The 20,901-nt window shown below is 41.4% G+C and overlaps 1 protein-coding gene across 6 annotated transcripts in view; it reads left to right on the forward strand.

Annotated features, from left to right (window-relative positions):
• The window catches only part of LOC126457625 (glycerol kinase 2-like), a 262,723-nt gene that overhangs the window by 217,672 nt on the left and 24,150 nt on the right, over nt 1-20,901 (forward strand). For 5 of the 6 annotated variants that reach the window (XM_050094091.1, XM_050094093.1, XM_050094095.1 and 2 more), the window contains one exon: nt 4,928-5,133. In XM_050094091.1, coding sequence (XP_049950048.1) covers nt 4,928-5,133 — 206 coding nt within the window. Of the gene's footprint in view, nt 1-4,927; nt 5,134-16,038; nt 16,175-20,901 lie in introns of those variants that run through there. The other variant, XM_050094096.1, reaches the window with a different exon arrangement.

A 20,901-nucleotide genomic window follows, 5' to 3' on the forward strand; every position in this document is an offset into this window, starting at 1 on the left:
ATTTCAGGAAAGGGAGCATGGAGATCAAAACCTCATGCTTGGTAATAGCATTTAATCAATTAACATCATAATTTCATTTAATATTGGGTGTTTTACGATATGCGAGATCCAGCTGTAAGCCTGAGATTTATTCTCTCATCAATTCTTGGAGGAACTTAAGAGTTACAAATGGTGTATGTTCATGAAATTCCATTTTTATTGTTACTAATTTATGACACTTTTTGCTTGTCTAAAAAAAACTTTGGTCTCCTCATACTGTTAATATTCTCCTTTTGTTTGTTTTCTTTAATTTTTTTGCCTCTCTTATATGTGCTGTATTAGTTTAGACATGCACCTCTGAAATTTTTCCAGAGAATACTGCTAACCAATTGAAGTAAAGTTATTCTTTACTCAAGTTAAATATGATACACAACCCACTGCCTAAACAGTTTTCTCATCACTTTCATCTTGTTTATGTTGTATGTATATCTGACTGATTTTGAGTGTAGACCTTGATAGTTTTACTTTAATTTTCCATTCAGCAACATTTTTTTTGCTTACAGTGTTCAGTTTGAATTCTGATTGGACATTCATAGTTGGGTCTCAAATTTTGTTTTTCTCTGTGATTTTGAGTGCTGCTTTTTTCGTGATTACGGCTCCTTGAGCTCATTACCTTTCCTTTACAGATGTGAATTATTGATTGGTTTTCATACACTTCAGATTTCTTTTTTAGCAGAATATGGTAAATGTTTTGAAATCCATATTTATCTTTACAGTGTTGTTGAAGCTTCATACAGTTTCTTAATGCCTGCAACTTTTTCCTAGTTTGACGGAGCTCCTCAGGTTACCTACACAATTACATGGCTTTTTTTTGGGGCTTTATGTGAATAAGCAATGTAGTTGCTAATGTCCAGTTGTGGTTAAACACACACACACACACACACACACACACACACACACACACACACACACACAACACAGAGTAATATTCTGTACAGGTACAGTGCAACTGATAATTTATTACTAAATCTTTATCATCTTGAACAGTTTTCAGTCCCAGGTTGGGTCTATTTGGAACATAAGCCCCACCATGTAGTCCTATTTTCCCACCCTGTTTCTTTGTTCAGTCTGGTCCAGTCCCTGCCTTTTTTGTTTCAACATATTCGTCTACACCTTTCAGCCGTCTATTCCTTGGTCTTCCTCTTGGTTGTTCCCTTCGCATCCCCATTTCATTTATATTCTTGAGAACCCTCTTGTTTTCCTTTCTCATTAAGTGCCCATACAATCCTAGCCTTGAGGTTTCTATCGTGCTCTGCAGGGGTTCCTCTTTCATTATTTCTCTTACCATTTCACTCCTCATCCTGTCTCCTTTGTTTACTCCTACCCTACTTCTGAGGAACTTGATTTCACATACCTGTAATCTGTTTACATGTCATTTCTTCATCATCCATGTTTCAGATGAATGTGTTAGTATTGGGATGTAGTAAACTTCTTTACAGTACTTCCTTGTTTTTTGTGGAATGTCTTTATTCCAAACCAGGCTCCTAACAATTTGCAGGAATACCTCTGCCTGTCTGCCATGTTCGCTGATCCCTTTTTCATTTCTTCCATTTGCCTCCATCACACATCCCAAGCACTTGACACTCTCCCTCTTCTTCAGTTGTTCACCTCCAGTCCTCATTCTAATTAGTCTATCTTTCTTTCTAGTTGTAACTATGATCTCTCATTGGTTCACATTAAATTTCATTCCCTACTGTCTCACAGTTTCTTCCAAAGCATCCAACGCTTCCTGAATATCCTCCCACCTGTTTCCCCAGATCATCAAGTCATCCATGACACCATTGCTTGTCATATCTAGTTTTTTCTTCTACCTTGGTCATTATCTCATCCAAGACCACAATGAGGAGAGGTGACAATGCACTACCCTGTTTCACACCACTTGTGTGCTGGAACCAGTGTGTCCTTTCATTTCTGACTTTCTCACAACTCTGACTTCCACAGTACATATCCTCCATTCTGCTTGTCATCTCTTTCTCCACTCCCTTCTTTTATAGTGCTTACTATACCCTTTTTCTAAAGATGATATCAAGTGCATTTTCAGTATCGAGAAAAGCCCTCACAAGGTCTTCCCCAAATTCATAATGGTGCTTCTGGAGGTGCCTCATTGCAAATATGAGGTCAACTGTTGACGTCCCAGATTTGAGGCCACGCTGTTGGTCTCTCAATTTGTACTTTACCCTTGTTTGGATTCTGCCCTCGAGGATGTTTTCATATACCTTGGCGGAGTCAACATTGTCAAAAGCTTTCTCCAAGAAAATGCTAGAAACGTAGGTTTGCCTTTTCTTAATCTATCTTCTAAAATAAGTTGTAGGGTCAGTATTGCCTCACGTGTTCCAACATTTCTAAGGAATCCAAACTGATCTTTTCCCAGGTCGGTTTCTATCAGTTTTTCCATTTGTCTGTAAAAAATTCGTGTTAGTATTTTGGAGCCGTTGACTTATTGAACTGATAGTTCGGTAATTTTCACACCTGTCAATGCTTGCTTTCTTTGGGATTGGAATTATTATATTCTTCTTCAAGTCTGAGGGTATTTCACCTACATAAGTGATTTATCCAAGACATAGCAGGACTCTTCAAAAGCTGCAATGTTTGCTGATAACACATGTATAGTGATGACTGGTCCAAATACATCCATACTAGACAAGGCCAGGAGAATATTGGAACAGACTTAAAACTAGTACACAGCTAACTGTGTAATCCTTAACCTAACGGAAACTCATATGATATAATTTCACACAAATAAAAATAACTTACAGGTACGAGAAGTGGAGATCAAAGGGCATACATTGAGTGAGGCTTCATGCACAAGTTCTTGGGCATCCCAGTGGATAATGAACTGATAAGGCCCCAGCATGTGGATAAGTTAGCCAAAAAGCTCAGTTTTTGCCCACTTTGCACTCAGAAATATCTCGTTGTGTTGACTGCAGACAGGAATGCTAGCATACATTCACTCAGTTCTGTTCTACGGCAGAATCGTTTGGAGCACTGCAACCAAAGTGAGAAAAAGTATTTATTCTTCAGAAGTGTGCAAAAAGAATATTGAGTAAAGTTGATAACTGAAAGTCTTGCAGGAGCCTCTTCATGAATACGGGGATTCTTTCACTCGCATACCGATTTATATACTCCATAATGCTATTTGTCATAAATAACAAGAGTGAATTTTGAATGAATTTTGCACTTTACAACCATAATACTAGAACTAGAAACAATTTTCATGGAGAGTACATCTCCCTCTCTAGGGTTCAGAATGGAGTTTATGCTCTGGTGCTAAAGACAATAGCAGGATGCCACTGGAAATCAGGCATGTTACTGAAGATCCCCAAATATTTATGAATACCTAATTAGCCACTCCTACAATTTATCAGGATACTGGGCTCAACAATGCAGTGGGGGTGTTGATGGGATGCTGTACAGCACCAGATTTGCACCTGGTGGTCAAAATTGGAAGTAAATTTTTTCAGCATCAATCAGTTCAGGATTAATGCATTAGCACATCTGCCAAGTTTTGCTGCCATGCAACAGTTACAGCCCTCACTGCACCTTCACTGCACTTTAATTATAACCTCTTGGCATTTGTAATAGAGCTTGAATCATCTAGTATATATGCAACTGATAGTGGTCTGTGTAAATTTATACAGAAGCTTTCTTTGAAGTATTAGAGGGACTGCAACTGAGTAGTATAGGAGGAGTAGCAGTGCATTTTTTTTTAAGTAGGAGTTTTTCTCCTAACATACATGTACAAAGTAATTATGGTAATTATCTGTTTGAGGGATTGGCATTATTTTGTTTTAGTATACTTTACAAAAATAGCCAGCAGTGGTTGCTTCTAGCTGTCATACATAACTTGATTTGTTCCACATCCATGAAGACTCTCCTTCATGATGCAATGTATGCAACACAGTGTGTGGATGAATGAATGAAGATGAATACAATAGATGAGAATATGAATAACATCTCTGAAAGATTTGTCCACTTTCAGGGTTGTGATGTGTTTTCAGACACACATAAGGCATATCTTCCATGTTTAACTGTATGTCTCTTTTTCCACTTCCACTTAGTTATAAGATATGAAAATACTTTGTACCTTACAATTACATCAAAGCCAGCTAAGTGCTTTCTTGCAAACACACTATGCCATAGTGAAGTTTCTTATATTTCTGTGCAGTCATTTAAGATCATCTTACCACAGAGTAGTATCTTGTTACGTTCCTTGTCTCATTCAGAAGTTTTTGTTTCAGGTTAATTGTTAAATATGTTTCAAATCAAATAAATTTGATATAATGAGACCTAATGTTTTACATAAGAAAAGACAAGGTACAGATCAGTGGTTTTCTTAAATATAACTTGGGCAATGGTCTCTGGGGATGAGATTTTAGGTTGTGTAAATTTTATGCGTGGGGTCAGGTTTTTACGTATAACAGAAAAATACAAAAAAAAATTTTGACTTTTTTGATATCCTTGAGGACAGTTTTACTTGCGACCTGTAGAAGGAGTATTAGCATATCAGATCTTTATAAATATGTAGCATGCAATTTTTTTCTGACAATGTTAAACATCCTTGAAGATCTTCTCAGGGTTGTTTTGTGGAATGATTGTGTACCTAAGCAGTTACAACTGTGAATGACAGTTCCAATTCTCAGTAATTGATATAATGCAGAACGCTTTCAATATCAGACTATTTCATGCGGCCCCATAATAGATTTAGATGTGGTTAACAGTCAGTGGTACTGTTTCATCAACACCACACCATAGTAAGCAAGTTATTTAACAGTGGAAACCAATTTTTAAAATTATTCAGTTTAGTTTATCCTGATTCTAAATACTTTCATTCACTCACTGATGTATTTAGAGGATTCATGCAGTATATTGTGATATTTCATTTTAACAGCATCCTCTGTGGATTGACGCAGTTTACTACAAAGTGCCATATTATTCGAGCTTGTTTGGAGGCTGTCTGTTTCCAGACACGAGACATATTAGAGGCAATGAAAAAAGATTGTGGATTTCCTCTGAGGAAACTGAAAGCTGATGGAACAATGACACAAAATGATTTGCTTATGCAGCTTCAGGCTGATATTTGTGGAATCCCTGTTGGTATGTACATGATATTTTTAAATGTATTTTCCATCTTCTGTCAAAATGATGGCATCTTAGCAGATTTTATTCTGTCCTTAAAAACAATTTTAAGTGAAATGTGTAACAATGTTCTTTCTAGGGCTTGTAAATTTTCTCTGAACTTTACACCCAGGCATAATGTCACTTGATTAGGCATCAAATACCTCTTTGTGGGGTTCTTAATTAATTTGAAACTGGAAGTAAGATGACAGTACAAATGTGCTGCTGTTGATATTCTTTATATTCTGCTTCAGTTTGTCCTCTAATAAGATTGCAATTAGGCCACAGTATTTCAGAGTGTTCAAAATTTCCCTTTGAGAAACTGAGATACTCCTTTAGATCGAGATCTACAGGGCTATTACAAATGATTGAAGCGATTTCATAAATTCACTGTAGCTCCATTCATTGACATATGGTCACGACACACTACAGATACGTAGAAAAACTCATAAAGTTTTGTTCGGCTGAAGCCGCACTTCAGGTTTCTGCCGCCAGAGCGCTCGAGAGCGCAGCGAGACAAAATGGTGACAGGAGCCGAGAAAGCGTATGTTGTGCTTGAAATGCACTCACATCAGTCAGTCATAACAGTGCAACAACACTTCAGGACGAAGTTCGACAAAGATCCACCAACTGCTAACTCCATTCGGCGATGGCATGAGCAGTTTAAAGCTTCTGGATGCTTCTGTAAGGGGAAATCAACGGGTCGGCCTGCAGTGAGCGAAGAAACGGTTGAACGCATGCGGGCAAGTTTCACGCGTGACCGCGGAAGTCGACGAATAAAGCAAGCAGGGAGCTAAACGTTCCACAGCCGACGGTTTGGAAAACTTACGGAGAAGGCTAAAGCAGAAGCATTTCTTAAACAGGAGATTGGAAAACCGATGGATCGGTCGTGGTGGAGATCATGATCAACAATTCATGTCATGGCCTCCACGCTCTCCCAACTTAACCCCATGCGATTTCTTTCTGTGGGGTTATATGAAAGATTCAGTGTTTAAACCTCCTTTACCAAGAAACGTGCCAGAACTGCGAGCTCGCATCAACGGTGCTTTCGAACTCATTGATGGGGACATGCTGCGCCGAGTGTGGGAGGAACTTGATTATCGGCTTGATGTCTGCCGAATCACTAAAGGGGCACATATCAAACATTTGTGAATGCCTAAAAAACTTTTGAGTTTTTGTATGTGTGTGCAAAGCATTGTGAAAATATCTCAAATAATAAAGTTATTGTAGAGCTGTGAAATCGCTTCAATCATTTGTAATAACCCTGTACTTCTTTTATAATTTCTAGTTCAGTAGTTGTTGCATAGCATTTTTAATGGAGGCTTAAATTTACCTATGACAGCCACAACAAAGAACTTTTTTTTTGTAAATAACTAACTAGAACAGCTATGTAATTCTCCTTACTTCGCCAGATTTTATGTTGCTAAAAACTGGCTTCAGCATTTTGAAGATGGGATTTATAAAATGTTCACAGTAGCCTCGTGGTTATAGACTGGTATTTCAGTGTTGGGTTGTTGATGAAATGTGATACAGAGCTATTCCTTGATATTGTAAAATGATCCATTCCTTCATATATTATCTACACTGGTAACAATGTATAGTGCTTGGATTTAAACATGTTAGCCCCATTTTCTACTCTGATGTCTGATGAAGAGAAGCAGAAAAGAGAGAGAGAGAGAGAGAGAGAGAGAGAGAGAGAGAGAGAGAGAGAGAAACATAAATGCACACTTCCATGGCACTGAAAAATATTTGCTAGATGTTAAATAAATTTGATGTCACTTAATTTTGTTATGTCCTAACGTGTAGATAATTGATATTTGTACAGTACTTTTACACTGGGAAGTAAGTTTGTAACTGAATGTGGATACTGGCATGATGATAGATGATATGATATTATAGTTCAAAAAGAGAATGATCGCTTAACACTTTGTGTCCTAATTTGTAGAGTAGAAACTTGCACTGGTTGTTCTTACCATATTTTCGGCTATAATAATAACTCAAAGGTAGTTAATGAAAAAAAAACTTGCTTAAAGTGGTGTTTAATACTTATGCTATTTAATTAATATGTATGTCAATAAAGAATTTTATTTTTTACAATACTGTTTTCTAAACAAGGAAATATTGGTCAAGAGTTCATACAGGTTTTTCAGAAAGCTGCCTGATTATTTTACAAACAAATTTAATAATGAGCATACATTTGGTCTTATGTTCAGTTACCATGTTCGAGGATCTTTTCTGAAACTATTGTCTACTGCATACAATAAATGATGCTGACTTTGCACTAAGTAGACTGTAGCTCATATCTTTTTGCCACCTCCCCCCCCCCCCCCCCCCCCCCCCCCCCCCCCCAGAGAGCTTAGCAATGATGCTTCCTTAAACTTTGATAGTGCATAGTGCACAGGTTGGAGAAGAGAAGTTTGTGCTTTGTAACTTCCTTGCACTGTTTGTTTTGGATTTAAGAATATAAGACCTTGGACCGGCTGACCTACCCCGAGGCTAGACGGAAATATGAGAGGCTCCATCCTGTGGCAATGCCGTCGACCTACGCCGCTGCTGCAACGACGGTTCTCCCGTCATCACGAATCGGCTCTAAGATCGGTCAGCATCCACCGGCCCCCTTGCTCGTGGGGGGCACTTCACACCCTGTTGCTCCTGCTCCATCTTCTTCAGGAGCAACACCCTCCCAACCTTCGGGGACATCAGCTCCCCCTTCCCAGCCGGAGAAGCGTAAGACTTCTTCGGCTGCTCTCGCCAGGAAGGGATCCCTTGGGGACCTACCTTCGCAAGTTCCGACCAGTGGCAAAGCGGACGCCCGCAAGTGGTTGAAACAACCGCCAGTCCCTGGTCGTCGGGCCTCGCGGTCGTCGTCTGTCCCTGAGACTGACCCGGTGAAGCCCATGCAGCCTGAAGAGCCGAAGGCACAGCGTGATAAGCAGAAAAGGAAGAAAGTCCCCAAGACCAACGGTACTGCGGTGGCACCGATCCCGCCGCTCCCTACAAGCTCTGCCTCTGAGGACGAGGTGGAGATTCTGGCGTCCGCTGAGGACCTCGCTCTTGCCGGTCCCGCGGACGCAATGGATGGCATTTGCACGGATGCTCCATCGGAGGCAGCAGGTGCCCCAGTGGCGTAATCTGCCTTCCCAGTCCCGTCACGCCTTTCCCAGCCATGGACAATACCATCCTCCAGTGGAACTGCAGCGGTTTCTTCCACCATCTAGCTGAGCTCCGCCACCTTATCAGCCTTCACCCTTTCTTCTGCATTGCTCTCCAGGAAACTTGGTTTCCAGCAATGCGAACCCCCGCCCTCCGTGGCTATCGGGGTTATTATAAGAACCGAGCAGCTTATGAAAGGGTGTCTGGTGGCGTCTGCATATATGTCCTTCACACTCTGCACAGCGAGTCTGTCCCTCTCCAGACGCCTTTAGAGGCTGTCGCTGTACGCGTGTGGACGCCACAGGCTGTTACCGTCTGCAGTCTTTACATTCCACCGGATGGTGATGTCTCGCAGCATGTCCTGGCTGCACTGGTCGCCCAATTGCCGCCACCTTTCTTGCTATTGGGCGACTTCAACGCTCATAACCCTCTGTGGGGTGGGTCAGTGGCAACAGGTCGAGGCGCCATCGTTGAGCATTTATTGTCGCAGCTCGATCTCTCGCTGTTAAATGATGGTGCCTTCACACACTTCAGTGTGGCGCATGGCACCTACTCCGCCATTGACCTTTCCATCTGTAGCCATAGCCTCTTACCGTCTGTCCAATGGAGTGTGCATGACGACCTGTGTGGTAGTGACCATTTTCCGATCTTTTTGTCACTACCACAGCGCCACTCTTCTGGGCGCCCTAGCAGATGGGCTATGAATAAGGCTGACTGGGATTTGTTCTCCTCCACTGCCGCCTTTGAGCCTCTCTCTCCTGATGACATTGATGCGGTGGTTCAATCTGTCACCACCGGCATCGTTACTGCCGCCGAATCTGCCATTCCCCGTTCCTGTGGGTCCCCTCGGCGGAAGGCTGTGCCTTGGTGGTCGCCTGAGATCGCTGAAGCGATTAAAGATCGCCGGCGGGCGCTCCAGCGTCACAAGCGACATCCCTCCCTCGACCACCTTATCGCCTTCAAACGGCTGCGTGCGCGGGCCCGCCTCCTTATCCGCCAAGGCAAGAAGGAGTGCTGGGAGCGGTATGTGTCCACGATTGGCCTCCATGTCACTCCCTCGCAGGTGTGGGCCAAGATTCGACGCGTCTACGGCTATCGGCCACCTGTCAGCGTCCCTGCGCTCTCACTGAATGGAGCAGTTTGTACTGACTCCGACGTCATTGCAAATCGCTTAGCAGAGCATTTTGCTATGAGTTCCGCTTCTGCGAATTACCCCCAGGCCTTCCGCTCCATTAAAGAGCGGATGGAACGTCGGAGCCTTTCGTTTCGCACCACCCACCCAGAATCTTACAATGCTCCATTTAGTGAGTGGGAATTTCGCAGTGCCCTCGCTGCTTGCCCTGATACCGCTCCTGGGCCAGATGGCATCCACTGTCAGATGCTGAAACACCTTTCAGTGGACTGCCAGCGGCGCCTTCTCGATCTTTACAACCGTCTTTGGGTCGAGGGGGAGTTTCCGTCGCAATGGCGGGAAGGCATTGTCATCCCCGTTTTGAAACCTGGAAAGAACCCTCTGGAGGTGGACAGCTACCGTCCCATTAGCCTCACCAACGTTCTTTGCAAGTTGCTTGAATGGATGGTGAGCCGGCGCTTGAATTGGGTACTGGAGTCTCGGGGCCTTCTGGCTCCATCTCAGGGTGGGTTCCGTAAAGGCCGCTCCGCCGCCGACAATCTGGTGAGCCTGGAGTCGGCCATCCGTACTGCCTTTTCCCGCCGTCAGCACCTGGTCGCTGTCTTTTTCGACATGCGGAAGGCGTACGATACGACGTGGCGTCATCACATTCTTTCTACGCTTCATGGATGGGGTCTTCGGGGTCCTCTGCCGATTTTTATCCGCAATTTTCTGTCGTGTCGTACCTTCCGCGTGCAAGTCGCGGCCTCGTGTAGTTCCTCCCACGTCCAGGAGAACGGTGTGCCACAGGGCTCTGTTTTAAGTGTCTGTCTGTTTTTAATAGCCATTAACGGGCTTGCTGCGGCCGTGGGAAATTCTGTCTCTGCTTCCCTGTATGCTGACGACTTCTGCCTTTATTACAGCTCTACTGGCATTGCAGCTGTTGAACGTCAGCTCCAGGGCGCTATCCGTAGGGCGCAGTCTTGGGCTGTAGCGCATGGGTTTCAGTTTTCGGCAGCCAAGACCTGCGTTATGCATTTCTGCCGGCGACGTACTGTCCACCCGGAGCCGCAGCTTTCTCTTAACGGCGCACTTCTTTCGGTGGTGGAATCACACAGGTTTTTGGGGGTGGTTTTCGATGCCCGGTTGACTTGGCTGCCTCATATCCGGCAGCTCAAACAGACGTGTTGGCGGCATCTCAATGCACTGCGATGTTTGAGCCACACCCGCTGGGGAGCCGACCGCTCTACCCTGTTACGGCTCTACCAGGCGTTAATCCAGTCCCGTCTGGATTATGGGTGCCTGGCATATGGCTCAGCATCCCCGTCTGCGTTGCGGGTGCTGGACCCAATCCTCCACAGCGGGATACGCCTTGCCACTGGTGCTTTCCGCACCAGCCCTGTGGACAGCTTACTCGTGGAGGCAGGTGTCCCTCCACTGCGGTTCCGGCGCCAACGTTTGCTGGCCGCTTATGCTGCCCATGTTCTAAGCTCGCCCGGGCATCCTAACTATCGTCTCCTGTTCCCGCCGTCAGTCGTCCATCTGCCGGAACGTCGGCCCCGGTCGGGTTGTCCGATCGCCATACGCGTCAAGGAGCTTCTCTCCGGGCTTGGGCTTGTCCCTGTTCCACCTCCTTTCCGGGCACCTCTGCGTACACCCCCGTGGTGCGTTCCTCGCCCTTGCCTTCGGCTAGACTTGGCACAGGGCTCGAAGGACTCAGTCCCTCCAGAGGCCTTCCGCCGCCGCTTTTATTCCATCCTGGCCACGTATCAGGGCTCTGGCATTGTTTACACCGACGGCTCGATGGTTGCTGGTCGAGTCGGGTATGCGCTCACTCTAGGGAACCATTCCGAACAACGTTCTTTGCCGGCTGGCTGCAGCGTTTACACTGCTGAGCTGGTCGCCATCTTTCGAGCCCTAGAGTATATCCGCTCCTGCTCAGGTGAGTCGTTCGTTATCTGTAGCGATTCCCTGAGCAGTTTACGAGCACTCGACCAGTGTTTTCCTCGTTCCCGTCTGGTGATGGCTATCCATGAGTCCCTGCATACTCTTGCGCGTTGCGGCCGCTCTGCGGTCTTCGTGTGGACCCCAGGCCATGTTGGGATCCCCGGCAACGAGAATGTTGACCGGCTGGCGAAAGAGGCGACTAGTGCACCATCTCTGGACGTTGGCCTCCCGGAGACAGATTTGCGGGCGTTCCTACGCCGCAAAATTCTGGACCTTTGGGACACTGAATGGCGCGCCCTGCCTTCACGCAACAAACTTCGGGCCATCAAGGGGGCTACCGGTGTGTGGCGCTCCTCCTTGCGGGTTTCTCGCAAGGAGTCTGTTGTCCTCTGCCGGCTGCGCATTGGGCACACTCGGCTTACCCACGGCCACTTATTGCGCCGTGAGGATGCGCCTCTATGTCGCTGCGGCTCCGTTTTATCCGTGGTTCATGTTTTATTGGAGTGTCCGTTTTTAGCTGCGCTCAGGCAGTCGTTCGCACTGCCTGACTCGCTCCCTGCCCTTTTAACAGATGACCCGGCTATGGCTGACTTAGTTTTACGTTTTATTCGGGCAGGGGGTTTTTATTCTTTACTCTGAGTGTTTCTGTTTTTATCTTATTGTTTTGTGTTGATTCTGGCCTTTGGCCTCCGGTTTTAAACTGATTTTTTAATGTGTTTCCAGTGGTTGGCTTTTCCTTTTTTATTTCTCTGGTCGGCCAACCACCGTCACACTCTGTGTGCTTTTAGTTCGTTTTGTCTTGTCTTTGTCTGTTTCTCTTGTCCTGTATCGTCTGTGATCTCTTTTGTTCCTCGTTTTTATTCTCTGTGGGTGTTCTTTGTCTTTGGAAAAAGGGACCGATGACCATAGCAGTCTGGTCCCTTTAATCCCCCAAACCAACCAACCAACCAATTTGTAAATGGGGTCAGGGGGAGGGGGGGTTGGCAGCGGCAGCCTAAAATAGTATTGCATTGTCTGGATTGCCCTGAAGATATTACAGAATTTGGAACATGATCAATAGATTTCCAGCTTTCCTCAGTGTGTGCCCTCAACCTTGGTCTTCCAAGCTCTTGAAAAATGTTATACATGGGAATAACTCCACCACTTGCCCCTAAGTGCCTCATCTGATCTCCTCTTTTGATTCTACTGTAAAGTGTTGTATTTGAAAATAAAACCTCTTTGGAATTATGTATTGAAGTATTTTGTTCCAAAATTTCTATTTGAACACAGTCTGCATCACCACCACCACCACCTTCTAAGAAATCAGTATAACCATCTTACACAGAATATACACAAAAGAAATATCCTCATTGATCACACCACACCTTACCATGTCGATGAAACTGAGTGCATAGCAGAACACGGTCACTGTTAAAACCCACATATCAAAAGGAAATATACAAGCTTCTTCTTCAGTATGTTCAACTATGTATCAACATATACTTGAACTACAGTCACTACTGAGAAACCAAATTACATGAAAATGATGAAAGCACATTCAGGAATAAGAGAAATATTGAGGAATTACACCTATTAAATTACAGGCAGCATACTTTCTGGCTCGTCAACTGATGCCATAATTTTAAAGGTATCACCTCAGAGTATTAATCTTTCCTTAAGTGACTGCACCCTAGTGCTATATTTAAAATGATATGTAACTGAAATATGCACCTCTCACTATGAGTTTGGGAGAACAATGTTTTGTCCTTTCACTGGGTAAATAAACAGAGAACTTCACTTAGCGTGAGCAGAAAGTAATTGGATGGGTAATCAGAAGGAAGTGCTAACAGTCAATACAGTAAGACTTAATCTGATCACATAAACAGTATTTTTTTGTGTGTGTGTGCACCACATGCTTATAACAATTAGTTCCATGTGTGTCATTAGAAATCACCTTTTATCATATAAATTGTTTTGTCCTTTTGTATCAATGTTCTTGTCTTTGAACTTAACCAAACATTTAGTAGGTAAATAACTCAAAATAGTCTCTTGTATGTTAGCCCTTTTTTCCACCAACCCCTTCAACTGACCATATTGTGCTGCATTAGTGTATTTTAGTTACAGGAATTTAACCTCATTGTGATGCCAATATGATGTAAATCTCTGTGTATAAAGCAAACTGAGTTATATATTAATTGTTTTCTTCTCCATATTATGCCAAATCAGTATAAGTCACAGTGATTGTCGGCATTAAATCCAGATAAATTTTTTTGTGCCAGGAACACATAGGGGTAAAAAAAAAATTTATGGACGACTTCTAGTAATATTTCTCTTAACAAAGAATTTTTACCCATGTGCAGCATGTTAAATAGATTTTGTGTAAAATTGTGCTGCGTAATGAAATCAAACGAGAAATTTAGGAATGAAATTGAGTAGACTGTGACATTCTGCTGGTCACAATGATAGATGGCATGTTAAAACCCAAACTTTCCTTGTTTTATTTTTTGACAAATGATCTAAATCTTTCAGGATTTTATAAGCAAGAACTGGGACAAATCTTTCTTCCAGCTTGAGATTCTTCTGTCCACATCTACCTCAGTACCTCAGTGTCAGTTAAAACACAACCTAATAATAAAGTCTGAAGCATGGATGCGCAAAACAGAATATATGGTTTTTGTGTGTCATCTGTAAAATTCATTGACAGTTTTTGGAGTAATTGAACAAGTCGACATGTTATGACAGCTGTTGCAGAAATACATGACCTGACCTGTAGACAGCAGGTGTTGTTTCAAATAAATGATTATAGTTGAAAGTATCAGCTTTATGAAGCCTTAAGTTTGAAGTTTGATGATGCTATGTTGTGTAGTATTTGTTTGGCAGCTCTCCGTGAATTTATAAACATGGATGAAACTAGTCATCCTTATTGAATACTTTCATTTGAAAAGTAGTCCAACTGATATTAAATCTGAGCTAGACTCTATTCAGTGGCGAGTCCACTCCTTTGTTTACAGTAGTAAAATATTAGATGGCAGTGTTTAAGTGAGGCTAACACGAACATCTTAGTCTACCAAATGAGTTAAGCACAACAGAAACGTTGAAGAAAATCCACAAAATGTTATTAGACAACTGTCACCTGAAAGTGTGTGAGCTAGCAGAAATTTTAGATGTTTCAAGAAGTACTGTAAACATACTGTCTGAAAATTTGGATGTGCCTAAGGTGGGTACTGTGTTTACTCACAATGAAACAAAAACATCATCTTGAGGATGATTCAGTTTTGTGTGTGGCAATGTTTCAAAGCCGTAAGGCATCAGTGTAAACATGGATGAAACCTGAGTCCATGACTTGACACCTGAGATGAAGGAACAGTGGACTGAAAGCAGAGAATTGGCTCCAAAGAAGGCAAATATAGTTCCAACTGCAGGCAAGGTCATGGCATCAGTTTTTGTTTTTTTTTTTTTTTTCCCCGCATGGGACAGTTTTCGTTGAGTATCTTAAAAGAGGAGTATTATTTGAACTTACTTCAGCATCTGAGATATCTATTCTCCCTAAGTCATTCACATGGTACTACTTGTGCTGGTTTGAGAGACTGTATCATTACTAGAAAGCAAAGAAGTGAAGCAGATTGTAATGAGTCAAAGCTTTCAGTGGAACAGAAATTAAATAATGTGTTACCAGGGGGTAACCATCAGATTATAGGAATTAAATGGAATGATTTAGCCATACAGAGAAGTAGGGACTGTTACAGAAAAATCACATACATAGTATTTTAAGTTTACACAGGGAAAATTTACGAATGTAAGCTAGCATTAAGCATCATTAGACTGTCATGCAAAATTCTTTTGGTTATAGAAGAGGGAGCATGAGCCAGTGCTGAAAATACGCAGTTGTGCATACTACATACAGATATTGCCAGTCTGGATGTTAACCTAGTTTATGCAGCTTCTTCTCAAGACAACTTGGATTTAATGTCTCATATTTCTTAAAGAATGGGTTGGTGCTCATTGGAAACAGTTTAAATACTGACAAATCATGCATTCTATAAATGAGATTATTTGTTCAAGAATTGAAATTATATTACAGACAGGGGACTTTTAAAAATGTTAGTGAAGTTTAAATAAAGCAGATTGATTACCTCACGACATCCAATTATATTATGAGAATTCAAAGTTCTATTGGTCTTGGGCTTCTTTATTTTAGTTATCTCATAATGTTTCACATTCTACTGCAACAATGAAGTATTCTTTGGTATGCAAAACATCATAATTATAAATAATGTAATTTATCGTGGTATTTATTTTTCTCTAAATGATTCAACGTTTTGAAAACAATTATCCTCTTGTTAAATTTTTGAATTCTGGGTTAACTGAAAAAGGAAAAGAAATTAAGACTTCATCATTTTCCACACTGGCTCTGTTTATGATGGGCATGCGTTTATTTAGCATCAATAAAACAGACAAAGTAGGAAAGGAATACATCATTTAACCTTCTTGTCTCAGATGCAAGACATGAAATACATAGTTCTTATATTGATATTAATAATTACTACTTGCATCCATTTTCATTTACATCCATTATTCCACGAAAATTCCAGCTACTTAGCAGCTGTTATAGTATCAGTATATGATCTTTTATTTACTTGAATGATTTAGATGACTTTTCCGCTGTAGTATTTAGTAGCACTTTTGTTTGATAGTATGGAAATGAGTTGGTCGCTGCCCCAACAAGCATGAAGACAGATTGTTCCAGTACCTGAATCGTGGAGCATTTAATGATCAGTATCTTCAATTGAAACTAAAGGATTAGCAGTGAGTAGAGGTGGTGCATGCTGTTTCTGCTTACTATTTGACATTTTGAAGTGAAGCTGCTGTCATTATGGTATAAATATGATACAAGCAATACTCTGTGAAGAAATGGGCATAATCTTATTATGATGATTAAATCTGTGAAGTTTGATATATCATTCAGGGATACGCATTTAAAATTATACTTTATTTGTCTGAGTTTTATCTAAATTTAATGTTGCGGTGCTAAATATACTTCCTGTTAAAGCTGTCCAATTTCAAGATATAACTCTGAATGATACATGATGGTATGATGAGGGAGGTAATAAATGCAAAAATTGCTGCAGAACTTTCTGCAACCAATAATTATTTCATTTTTTCGCCTTAACACAGCCTTCTAAATATTTTGATTTTGTACCATACTATTAAGTTATTTTATGAGATATTAACTGAATTTTCTGTTGGTTGTTGACAAAACAAGACAATAATATGAAATAGGAAAACCTTTCCTGGTTTTCTGAAAAAAAAGAAAAAAAAAGAAATTGTGGGATACTTTATTGATGTGAAAGATCCTTTATGACATGCTGAATTACAGGTATTTTCCTGCCAGAGCTATACTACACATGGAACATTTATTGACATGTCCTACGCCTTCCCTACCTCCTCCTCCTCTCCTTACCTCCCTGTCCTCCTGACCCTCCTTTCTATCTTCACCTCACCTTATCCACACCCGTCCCCATCGCTGCCTCCTTGTCACTATCTTCCTTCTCTCCCTCCCCATCTCACTCCCCGTCCCTCCATAAATACATACGTAACTCCCCCCAATCCACCCTCTACCCACCCACCCACCCACGCCCCTCCGCCTCAACATCACTGCCTTCTCTCCTCCAACTCAGTAGCTCTCTCTTGGCCTTCACAAGCGCCCCATCACCTGCCCCTCACAAGCTCACAGTCACCCCCCTCCCCCTAATCACTAGCTCCCTGTTACCCTCACGCCCTCCCCCTCCATCACTAACTCCCTTTCACACCGCCTCCATCCCACCTCACTAGCTCTCTCTTCTGTTCACACTCTTTCCCCTTCACTTACCTCTGTTCTCCACATTGGAGTCTTATTCAGGATCACTTAAGGCAAATGTTGAGAGTATTCATTTGAAAGCGCATGTACTCTTCCAATCCAAGCTTGTGTTCCACCTCCAGTAATCTTCTCAGCGATGATACTGTAAAACCTATAACTCCTTCCTTTTCCTCCCCTTCTCCCCTCCCCTCCTCATCCTCCATCCCTCCCCCTCCTGTCCCTCTCCCTCCCTTGTACCCTTTCCTGTTACACTCAAGCGAGAGAAAAACAACTGTCTACTTGTCTCTGTACAAGCCATAATTTCTCTTATCTTGTTTTCATGTTCCTTACACAAGATGTACATTGGTGGCTATAGGATATTACTGCAGTCAGTTGCAAATGCCAGTTACCTAAACTTTCTCAGTAGTGTTTTGCATAAAAAATGTTGTCATCCCTTCAGAGATCCCCATTTGAGTATGTGGAGCATTTCTGTAATATCTGCATGTTGATCAAACCTACTAGTAACAAATGTAGCTGCATGCCATTGAATTGCTTCGATTTCGATACCTTACTTCAACCTGACCTGGTGGCGATCACAAAGTCTTGAGCAGTATTTAGTAATGGGTTGCACATGTGTTCTATACATGGTCTCCTATATAAATGAGCTACACATACCTAGAAGTGACCATTTGCTACCACCCTTACACGCTGTCCCATTTTGTATTGCTTTGCAGTGTTACACCTAGGTATTTAATCAATGTGACTGTCAGGCAGCACACTACTGTACTGTATTCAAAGATTATGGAATTATTTTTCGTACTCATCATCATCAACTTAAATTTTTCTAAATTTATAACAAGGTCTATTCATCACACTTGCCCTGTCTGTCAGATCATTCGTGTATGTTACACTTCCCAGAGGCACTCTCGACAATACTCTTGTTTCTGATGAACAAGGTAGATGCTGATTGTCCCCAGACAACATACTTCATTCAGAAGTCTTTGAACCATTCTCATATCTGAGAACCTGTTGTGCATGCTGAGACCTTCACTAAAAATCTGCAGTGGGGGTCTATGTTAAATGCTTTCCACAAATTTAGGAAATTTGAATTTGCCTATTGCCCTTCATCCATGGTTCACCAGATATTGTGAGAGAAAATTGCAAGTAGAGTTTTGCATGAGTGATACTTTCTAAATCAGATTTGTGGACAGAAACATTCTGTCTCATGAAGATTATTACATTTGAACTTGGAATATGCTCAAGAATACTGTGGCAAACCAACATTTAGGATATTGATCTGTATCTTTGTGGGTCCATTCTTTTAGCCTTCTTACATACAAGAGTCACCTGCACTTTTTTTCCTGTCACTTGGGTCTTTGTGCTAGGTAAGAGATTTGTGATAAACGCAAGCTAAGTAAGGAGTCAATGCCAAAGAGTGCTCTGAGGAAAACCAAACTAGGGATTCCATCTGGACCTGATGACTTATTTGTTCTCAACTCTTTCAGTTGCTATGCTGTAACAGGAATGCCTATCACTAAGTCCTCCACGTGGGAGTCTGTCAGCGGTCAACCAGAGGTACTTTAGTATGATCTTCTTGTGTGAATGAGTGCTTCTAAAAACAAGGTTTGAAATTTCAGCTTTCCTTTTGAGGGGTTCTACAGCCATACCAGATTGGTCAACAAGTAACTGAACAGAAGTCTTTGACCCGCTTAGCAAATTTACATAGGACCAGAATTTCCTCAAGTTTCTGGGAGATCTTTTGCTAGTATGACAGTGGATGTTGTTCCATGCTTTGATCTTTATATAGGCACAAGAATGTCTAATAACTTCTGCCTGTCAACATTTCTGAATTCTTTTTTTAACTGAGATTGCAACTACTCTGCTTCCTCAGAATATTATTAATTTTGGTATTAAACTGCAGTGGGTCTTTTCTGTCCATCATCTACTTAATTTGCATGTACTATACATCTCCAGAGCGCAATTCACAGTTGATTTAAAATTTGCCCATACCCCCGTGTACATCATATGGGAGCTAAATTCTGTCCAGTCATTGTCTAAGTAGGATGCTAACAACTGCTTGTCTACTCTTTCCAGGACAAAAGCTCTCCTGCCCTTCTTGATGGTTTTATTATTGTTAGTAACCCTTGTGACTACATAAGGCCAGTTCAGAGTCATGAGGTCTAAAATATTTATATTGTATATGGGTTGTCGAACTAGCTGCTCAAGATGGTTTTTGGAAAATGTGTTCAGAACTACTTCACAAGATTGTCTACCCTTACCACCTTCACTGAATCCATAGAAGTCCCAGTCTATACTTTGTAGGTTAAAATCACTTCCAGCTATTATGGCGTGGTCGAGATGCTTCCGCACTACTTAAACTTAGTTCTCATTTGTGGCAATTGAACAAGCTTCACAGAAATTCCTCTCTCTGAAATATGACAACCTTTTTTATCTATATGCAGTTAAAAATAAAGGCTGCTTATGTAACTGAACTCTTTTTCATAAATTAATGGAAATATTGTTATTTCAGCTGTTTAAATTTCCTTCAGTTTTGTAGTGACTAGAATTCTTATAAAACTGAATTAGTTTTTCTAATATATTTGTGGATGGTATTCCTCCATTTTTGCTACAGATATTAAACATGATTTTTCACAGAACACTGTGTGCATGTTCGAAGAAAGAACACTGAATTGCCTAATGTGATCCATGATTGGTTAGCATTTACGCAAGTATATCATGAAAAGAAACATAAGAATTATGGATGTTACTGTTGAAGTTAGGCATTTTTGTAGCTAGACAGACATCACATACTTCAGACATAATTGAAATGCTAGGAGAAAGTAGCAAAACGACTGAGAAAGTAGTGACACATCTTGTATCATGTGATTAACACAGCAAATATTGCCGCTGTTTGACCATTATTCCTGTGTAAAGTGCCACTGCTACACAGTGAACATACATATTAACTCTCTAGTTGCCAGCAGAATACAGACATTTTCAAACAGACAGGAATAAACTTAATCTGATTAGCTCAAACATGTAATAGACAGATTGAAAATGGTCATTTTAATGGTAGTGGTATCTGATTATGTGTTTGCAGGAGAAAAGGATAAAGAAATAGCTGGGTGTTTTTCTGATAGCCTGAGCACTGGATTTAAAGCATGTATTTAGCTGAACATTATACTTAGACTTACAGATATTAACAATATTTCATCAAGTGTTGAAACTAAAGATAATTGCCCATCTGTGAACCACTGATAAGCAATAAATCTGCAGTTTAACTGGTGCAGCAAAATTTTCTCATTGTTCTCTCTTCTAAAACTGTCACCACTACACAAGTGCACAAAGATGGAGTTAATTTTCTATTTTACCTTTTTTATATTACACTGAATCCATTTACAGAGGTTGTAAGAAATAAGAGAGCCGTAGAACTCCTTTGGGTAAATTGAATAATCAAACCACGTTATATTACCAGTTTGTCACATTTAGCACCAAAGTTTTTACTTGTGGGATTACTTATTTAAAAAAAGTAATATAAGTTCACTCCATTATGAACTTCAGAATTAACCAGTGTTCAAATATCTTTTTAAAACATTCTTCATTTTCATTATGTGTCCTAATCTGCTGTAGAATTTTTTTCCAGTTCTGTAACATGTAGTAGTTTGATCGGCATTATGACAGTCTACATAATAGATTATGTTAAATGGCAATCATAGAGCTC

The sequence above is a fragment of the Schistocerca serialis genome, chromosome 2, assembly GCF_023864345.2.
Source record: "Schistocerca serialis cubense isolate TAMUIC-IGC-003099 chromosome 2, iqSchSeri2.2, whole genome shotgun sequence".
In the NCBI taxonomy this organism is placed as follows: domain Eukaryota; kingdom Metazoa; phylum Arthropoda; class Insecta; order Orthoptera; family Acrididae; genus Schistocerca; species Schistocerca serialis.